The following is an 8,400-nucleotide window of genomic DNA, read 5'->3' as shown; positions in this document are numbered from 1 at the left end:
TAACATGCATATCATACTAAATTATGCCTCGGATTTACGTACAGAATAATACGAAATGCTCTGACACCAGGCTGTTCAAACCGCTGAGAGAAAGAGGGAGAGAGCGAGTCATACTTTCCAAAAACTCACCATGTGTAATTTGACTTCACTTGCACCAGCGACGGACTAAACTGCGTACGTCTCCGGAATTTTCTTCTATAAGGTAATCTTTGCATTAAGAAATTTGCAATACGCCGTTTGATTACATTTGTAAGTATGTTGTTGCTTTGCTTGACAGTTTAGCGAAGATATTGTATAAACAGGAAGATACGACAAATTATGACCGTTTGCAGAATGTACCGATTGCAGTGTTGGAACGATTAGGATTATTTTCCACCGCCTGTCGGTAATGATTCGATTGACCCCAATTTCGTTGGAACCAAATATCTAAATGATTTTGTTCATAACATAAGCAGTGGAGTAGCCCACTGGGTTTGCATTTAGTTGTTTATATTTCACCCATGTCCAGGTGGTTTCATTAAGATGTGTTTAACAGTGATGGTCCCACAACATTATTGCAAAGCTTTATAGGCTTGCATTTGTACTGTAAGTACCAGGGAAATATTTTTAAACACATTTTATCGCCTGCAGCAAGGACATACCAGTTTTCCGTGTTTAGACAGTCTGCCCTAGTGCCACCATGCCAAACATTACTGTTAGACCACCCTACTGGTAGGAAGAAAATACACAGGAAAAAATTGGTGAAAGTTGTTCAAGAACGGATTAAAGTCACTAACCTCTGTCTGCAGAACATATTATATGTGAGAAATACAGAAAAGTTACTGTGAACTGTAATGTTCAAAACAAAGAGTCCTGTGGCTTGGAAATGAGCTCATGTTTTCCTGGATGAATGATTCACTGCTGGACTAGTACCATGTTTATTTCTAGCGGCACAAATTAGGCCTATCTAAATGACAATGCCCATTGCATTACTCCTCAGGCCCAGTAGCCTTGCTTGCCAGGCTAATAGACACACTGCTGGGGAACAAGACTAGTCCAGCTACATTGTGATGAAGTGGCTCCACGATGGAACAACTAGCTGGGCTTGGCTCTGCCTCTCCTGTTGCCTCCTGAGTGCCTGGTGCCCGGTGGGGGCAGAGGTGGGACCCACGCCCGACCCTGAGTCAGGGGAGCCCATGCAGGGAGACTGGGAGTGGGGCTCCGGTTCCTTCAACCTTCAGGATCTACTCCACAGCTTCCCCGCCGACAGCCCATTTGTGACAGAGACTCCGGGGAATCCTGTCAACTGCTCCCAGCGCTTCTGGCTGCCCTCTGCCTCCCCAGTCTGCTGGGACGACATCGCCGGGCCGGAGGAGTTTGAGCAGTCTCGTCTGCTGGTGCTCCAGAATAGGGCGGCCCTGCAGGCGGTGTCCCTGGCCAGCGAGGTGGTGGTAGAAGGGGGAACTTCAGCCTCGTTTAAACAGCAGGCCTTGGAGGACTTGCAGGTGGTGAGGGCGGACTACCTGAACGTGACAGAGACGACAGAGACCATGCAGAAGGTGTTCCTCACACTGGAGGAGAAGAGGAAGGAGGGGACTGAGCACTGGACATTCTCAAGGTGAGGGGGAGGGAGCGCGCGCGCGCAGGACCTTCTCAAGGTGAGGGGGAGGGAAGGGAGCGCAGGACCTTCTCAAGGTGAGGGGTAGGGGACAGAGGACTGGACCTTCAAGGTGAGGGGTAGGGGACAGAGGACTGGACCTTCAAGGTGAGGGGGAGGGGATGGAGCGCTGGACCTTCTCAAGTTGAGGGGGAGGGGATGGAGCGCAGGACAGTAGCAAGGTGAGGGGTAGGGGATGGAGCGCAGGACCTTCTCAATGTGAGGGGGAGAGGATGGAGTGCTGGACCTTCTCAGGGTGAGGGGGTAGGGGACAGAGCACTGGACCTTCTCAGGGTGAGGGGACAGTGCTGGACCTTCTCAAGGTGAGGGGGAGGGGACAGAGCACTGGACCTTCTCAAGGTGAGGGGGAGGGGACAGAGCACTGGACCTTCTCAGGGTGAGGGGGAGGGGACAGAGCGCTGGACCTTCTCAGGGTGAGGGGGAGGGGACAGAGCGCTGGACCTCAAGGTGAGGGGGAGGGGACAGAGCACTGGACCTTCTCAGGGTGAGGGGGAGGGGACAGAGCACTGGACCTTCTCAAGGTGAGGGGGAGGGGACAGAGCACTGGACCTTCTCAAGGTGAGGGGGAGGGGACAGAGCACTGGATCTTCTCAATGCGAGGGGGAGGGGACAGAGCACTGGACCTTTTCAGGGTGAGGGGTAGGGGACAGAGCGCTGGACCTTCTCAGGGTGAGGGGGAGGGGACAGAGCGCTGGACCTTCTCAGGGTGAGGGGTAGGGGACAGAGCGCTGGACCTTCTCAGGGTGAGGGGTAGGGGACAGAGCACTGGACCTTCTCAGGGTGAGGGGTAGGGGACAGAGCACTGGACCTTCTCAGGGTGAGGGAGAGGGGACAGAGCACTGGACCTTCTCAGGGTGAGGGAGAGGGGACAGAGCACTGGACCTTCTCAGGGTGAGGGGGAGGGGACAGAGCACTGGACCTTCTCAGGGGGAGGGGACAGAGCACTGGACCTTCTCAGGGGGAGGGGACAGAGCACTGGACCTTCTCAGGGGGAGGGGACAGAGCACTGGACCTTCTCAGGGGGAGGGGACAGAGCACTGGACCTTCTCAGGGGGAGGGGACAGAGCACTGGACCTTCTCAGGGGGAGGGGACAGAGCACTGGACCTTCTCAGGGGGAGGGGACAGAGCACTGGACCTTCTCAGGGGGAGGGGACAGAGCACTGGACCTTCTCAGGGGGAGGGGACAGAGCACTGGACCTTCTCAGGGGGAGGGGACAGAGCACTGGACCTTCTCAGGGGGAGGGGACAGAGCACTGGACCTTCTCAGGGGGAGGGGACAGCGCTGGACCTTCTCAGGGTGAGGGGTAGGGGACAGAGCACTGGACCTTCTCAGGGGGAGGGGACAGAACACTGGACCTCCTCAGGGTGAGGGGGAGGGGACAGAGCACTGGACCTTCTCAGGGTGAGGGGACAGCGCTGGACCTTCTCAGGGTGAGGGGTAGGGGACAGAGCACTGGATCTTCTCAGGGTGAGGGGACAGAGCACTGGACCTTCTCAGGGTGAGGGGGTAGATTCACTCACTGCACCACAGCACTGAGTTGGCCCCTAGTCTTGTTCCACGTGCTGTTTGTGTTAAACAGGACGGCATGGTAGTTTTGCTTTTATTTTTACTCCTAAGGAATGAATACTCAAACAGTCATATATATCAATGTTTTTTTTAACACTGTTTGTTGAAGGCATAGTAAAACTATTGAGAAATTCAATGATTGTAGAAGCTTGTTCATCAAAGGGAATTGAGGTTACTTCCTCTAGGGACTTGTGCAAGCAGGATAATGTGTAGGGGAGTGAGGGAACTAAAGGGTCAATCAATCAATCAAATGTATTTATAAAGCCCTTTTTACATCAGCCAATGTCAAAGTGCTATACAGAAACCCATCCTAAAACACCCAAAAGCAAGCAATGCAGAAAAAGAAGGGTATGTGGAGCTTTCTGCTCCAACCAGCATTGTTGAATTCCTAGCAGATGAAGTCATGCATGATCAACCACTAGTCAGGACCTGTCCTACTGAGTAGAGGGGTCTAAGAACAGAGCGGGAACAGTCGCCTGAATCATTTCACGTTCTACTTCTTCAGTCCTCCCCACATCTGGCTGAATCAAAGTCCTGGTATGAGATTCATTACAATGCAATTGAATGAGATCAGACTTTTTCTTTCTAGTACGATACAGTTTGAACCAATCCCGCTGGTATTTGTTTATTCGGATCCCCATTAGCTTTTGCCGAAGCAGTAGCTATTCTTCCTGGGGTCCACACAAAAACATAACACATGACATGTAACAAAACACTGTTACACTGATAGACAAGAACAGTCGCACACAAAATACACAACTAAATACTCATGTGTAATTGATAGTGTGTCGATGTAAATATTTAGGAGCTCAAAGAGTACATTGTTATAGTAAAATGTATGAAACATGTTTTTATGTTCATGTGTATGAGAACCTTTTGTGATTTTTTTTTGTTGTCTGTTTCTAGTATAAAGGAGCACATTGCCAAAACGAAGGACTCCATCAACGGAAAAGACAACGTGGCAGCCCTCCTAGAGAAACAGTTCTCTAGCCTAGAGAAGTCTTTACACGTCATGCAACTCCGACTTGACAAACTAATGGCACAGTGAATGTGTTCTTCAGGATATTTTTTTGAATGAACTGTACCATCATGTAATATATCCCACTAACAATGCATGCAAACTCAGGTTAAAAAACCCTTTACAAAACATGAGGTGCACTTTCTTTGTATATGAACTAGGTATTTTATTCTTCCGTAGTCACATTCCTATCTGAAACCCAAACTGCATGCAAAGCCTACAGCATCAGGGAGATTTTGATGGAAATAAAATATTTTTATACTCAGCATGCACACCCGTTCCAGAAAGAGATGTTATTTATTGAAGTAAAACTGTGACACTCATACAGTGTGGTATAAAATTGTAACATTTATGTAAATGCTTTGTTGCAACAAGGTGAAAACAATAGAACACAAATAGGGAATGACAATCTGTAGAGCATGAATATTTTATTTTCATTAACTAAACTATGGAACACAAAAACATACAAAAGGCAAGTCTCAATCGTTAGAGGGGATGAAATTGCTGTTACAAACACTTGTAGAAAATACAGTGCCTTGCGAAAGTATTCGGCCCCCTTGAACTTTGCGACCTTTTGCCACATTTCAGGCTTCAAACATAAAGATATAAAACTGTATTTTTTTGTGAAGAATCAACAACAAGTGGGACACAATCATGAAGTGGAATGACATTTATTGGATATTTCAAACTTTTTTAACAAATTAAAAACTGAAAAATTGGGCGTGCAAAATTATTCAGCCCCTTTACTTTCAGTGCAACAAACTCTCTCCAGAAGTTCAGTGAGGATCTCTGAATGATCCAATGTTGACCTAAATGACTAATGATGATAAATACAATCCACCTGTGTGTAATCAAGTCTCCGTATAAATGCACCTGCACTGTGATAGTCTCAGAGGTCCGTTAAAAGCGCATAGAGCATCATGAAGAACAAGGAACACACCAGGCAGGTCCGAGATACTGTTGTGAAGAAGTTTAAAGCCGGATTTGGATACAAAAAGATTTCCCAAGCTTTAAACATCCCAAGGAGCACTGTGCAAGCGATAATATTGAAATGGAAGGAGTATCAGACCACTGCAAATCTACCAAGACCTGGCCGTCCCTCTAAACTTTCAGCTCATACAAGGAGAAGTCTGATCAGAGATGCAGCCAAGAGGCCCATGATCACTCTGGATGAACTGCAGAGATCAACAACAAGTGGTGAGGTGGGAGACTCTGTCCATAGGACAACAATCAGTCGTATATTGCACAAATCTGGCCTTTATGGAAGAGTGGCAAGAAGAAAGCCATTTCTTAAAGATATCCATAAAAAGTGTCATTTAAAGTTTGCCACAAGCCACCTGGGAGACACACCAAACATGTGGAAGAAGGTGCTCTGGTCAGATGAAACCAAAATGTAACTTTTTGGCAACAATGCAAAATGTTATGTTTGGCGTAAAAGCAACACAGCTGAACACACCATCCCCACTGTCAAACATGGTGGTGGCAGCATCATGGTTTGGGCCTGCTTTTCTTCAGCAGGGACAGGGAAGATGGTTAAAATTGATGGGAAGATGGATGGAGCCAAATACAGGACCATTCTGGAAGAAAACCTGATGGAGTCTGCAAAAGACCTGAGACTGGGATGGAGATTTGTCCTCCAACAAGACAATGATCCAAAACATAAAGCAAAATCTACAATGGAATGGTTCAAAAATAAACATATCCAGGTGTTAGAATGGCCAAGTCAAAGTCCAGACCTGAATCCAATCGAGAATCTGTGGAAAGAACTGAAAACTGCTGTTCACAAATGCTCTCCATCCAACCTCACTGAGCTCGAGCTGTTTTGCAAGGAGGAATGGGAAAAAAATTCAGTCTCTCGATGTGCAAAACTGATAGACATACCCCAAGCGACTTACAGCTGTAATCGCAGCAAAAGGTGGCGCTACAAAGTATTAACTTAAGGGGCTGAATAATTTTGCACGCCCAATTTTTCAGTTTTTGATTTGTTAAAAAAGTTTGAAATATCCAATAAATGTCGTTCCACTTCATGATTGTGTCCCACTTGTTGTTGATTCTTCACAAAAAAATACAGTTTTATATCTTTATGTTTGAAGCCTGAAATGTGGCAAAAGGTCGCAAAGTTCAAGGGGGCCGAATACTTTCGCAAGGCACTGTATATACAGAGGTTCAAGTTCAGTGCATTCTTTCCATTTTTGAGACCATACACGCTAGCAGTTACAGTAGCCTGCTTTATAGTTCAACCACACACAGTGGCATATTTAGACTGATTTAATAAATGTAACATTAAGTCTGATTTATTTTTTTCACATAAACCTAAATATTGCAATGCCTGTCCTTGCGTATATTCATTACAATCTGAGAGGAGCTGTTACTAAAAAATGAAATTAGAGATTCAATATTAAATTAGTGCTGCCCGCAACCACCCAGTACTGAAACTACCAATGGGTTTTGACTGAGTAATATGGTACATATCACATTAAACACAGCAAAAGTCTAAAGTGTCTTTTATACTCAGTAACGTTGCTAAAAGGAATCAGTTTGCATGTGTAGATCTCTAAAGATAAGTTAAACATTGTTTATGAATGAAAGGTATATAATACAAAAAGTCAAAGTAGATAGTCTGCATTAGCAAAGACTGTGCATTGGGGTTCCTCTTTATAAAAAGGACACAATGAGTCAATTTGGTTTGACCTGAGAACTGGAATATATGTATGGAATATATATATATTTTTAAAGCACCTGATTTGTTCAACCTTTGCTTCAAGATCTTGTTTAGAAAAATAATGCCCAAAACAGATAAAAGCTTGCACTATTTGCACTGAGTGGTATCAAAACCAGAGGAAGCACAGATGTTTCTCTTCGGCAGCAGGTGATTGCTGTAGCGGGGAATATGGGGGTGGTATCATGGTCAACATATGATTATGATTTTAATGGTTTATCTGTAGTCAACTCACATACTGATTCTTTCTGACCCCAAACTGAATGACCATTATCTGGAAGACTGGGCAACTAATGGTAGTAAACATAATATACTCTAGTACGTCTCAGGGAAGGTGTTGGCCTACATAATAGCATCGCCTGGAAGTAGTATGGAATGAGCTGGAGAAAAAAAGCTTCAGACTCCATTCTAGCAACCACTATTGCTTGAAGGGTTGCATGTCTTTTCAATTGTCTGCTTCCTCAATTGGATTTTCCTCTATGAGCTTCAGGTAATCTCGAGCGAAGATCTTCTTTGGTAGGATATCTGCAACGGTATAATGAACAGATAGTCAATATTGACTACCTACTGTATGCTCAGAGAGAAGAGAATGTAAGTCACGTGGTGGTGGCAACACTAGTTCTTACCTGTGAGAAACTGAAAAGTCTCTGTTCCCTCAACAGTATTGGCCAGATCACTGTACAAGAGTGTCTTATTGTCTTTCCCTGATCCATTGTTGAACGAGGACAGAGCCAAGTACTGAACGAACAGTTCCTACAAGACACGAGTGTTATGAATGAAATTGTTATTACATAGGACAGTTCCCATTTATTAAGAGTGACACTATAATGGAGGCCAGTCTTCAATTTACAAGGCAAAGACATTCAGACATTAGGGTTTACATCCTATTTTGGTTGAGGCTCTACAGCCATGTCAGTGCAGGGCTAGCTGGCTAACTGTTACAGCCATTCAGGGTTAGCTAGCTACCTTCTTCACGAGCTTGAACTAATGGAAGTAGCTAGCTAGCACTGCCTATATGAAAATGCTGCAAAACTAGCTAGCAGACCTAGCTATTGGCTAGCTAGCATAACTACGCAAGTAAACTGAATTCAACCTACTGTTGCTTTGGTGGTGATGAGAAGAGCCTCTTGGTTGATGCTTGAGACGTCGGGAGAACTTTTCATGATCATTTTCACGCGAGTCATTGGAAGAGAGATGCCTTTGCTGTTAGATGCATGATTAACGTTGTCTCCAGACATTTTGACATGAATAAGGAAATTTCTTCAGTGGTACTGGTAGCAACCGTTGATATACAGTTGCGAGGAGTGGAAGTTCCCCACTACTTCCTGATCAGTGACGTAGTAAAAGTGCTTGGATCGTTTTTTTTTCTTCTCTCACCCAAAACTAATGTAGCTAGCTACCGTATGTACTTCTGTTTCAGACAATATTATCGTTTTTT

The 8,400-nt window shown here is 45.3% G+C and overlaps 2 protein-coding genes across 2 annotated transcripts; one reads left to right on the top strand and one right to left on the bottom strand.

The window, feature by feature from the left end:
- Positions 1 to 54: 54 nt before the first annotated feature.
- si:ch211-57n23.1 lies at positions 55 to 4,515 on the top strand. Its single transcript, XM_036953394.1, has 3 exons — positions 55 to 202; positions 980 to 1,597; positions 4,132 to 4,515. The coding sequence occupies exons 2-3, from the start codon at positions 1,050 to 1,052 to the stop codon at positions 4,271 to 4,273; spliced, it is 690 nt and encodes a 229-aa protein (XP_036809289.1). The 5' UTR covers positions 55 to 202; positions 980 to 1,049; the 3' UTR covers positions 4,274 to 4,515.
- An 8-nt stretch (positions 4,516 to 4,523) lies between these two features.
- chrc1 (Chromatin accessibility complex protein 1) lies at positions 4,524 to 8,224 on the bottom strand. The gene is given in 4 exon segments (NM_001165203.1): positions 4,524 to 4,777; positions 6,408 to 7,487; positions 7,589 to 7,715; positions 8,060 to 8,224. Coding segments are annotated over 3 exon segments (348 nt in total). The 5' UTR covers positions 8,201 to 8,224; the 3' UTR covers positions 4,524 to 4,777; positions 6,408 to 7,407.
- Between the last annotated feature and the right edge of the window lie 176 nt (positions 8,225 to 8,400).

This window comes from Oncorhynchus mykiss, chromosome 18 (genome assembly GCF_013265735.2).
Source record: "Oncorhynchus mykiss isolate Arlee chromosome 18, USDA_OmykA_1.1, whole genome shotgun sequence".
NCBI classification, from domain to species: domain Eukaryota; kingdom Metazoa; phylum Chordata; class Actinopteri; order Salmoniformes; family Salmonidae; genus Oncorhynchus; species Oncorhynchus mykiss.
This window is presented reverse-complemented; position numbering and strand designations above follow the sequence as displayed.

Excerpts from the sequence above, each read along its gene's own strand:
- si:ch211-57n23.1 (XM_036953394.1), top strand. The coding sequence starts at position 1,050 with ATGAAGTGGCTCCACGATGGAACAACTAGCTGGGCTTGGCTCTGCCTC. Across the intron at positions 1,598-4,131 it reads GAGCACTGGACATTCTCAAG|TATAAAGGAGCACATTGCCA; the intron begins GTGAGGGGGAGG and ends GTCTGTTTCTAG.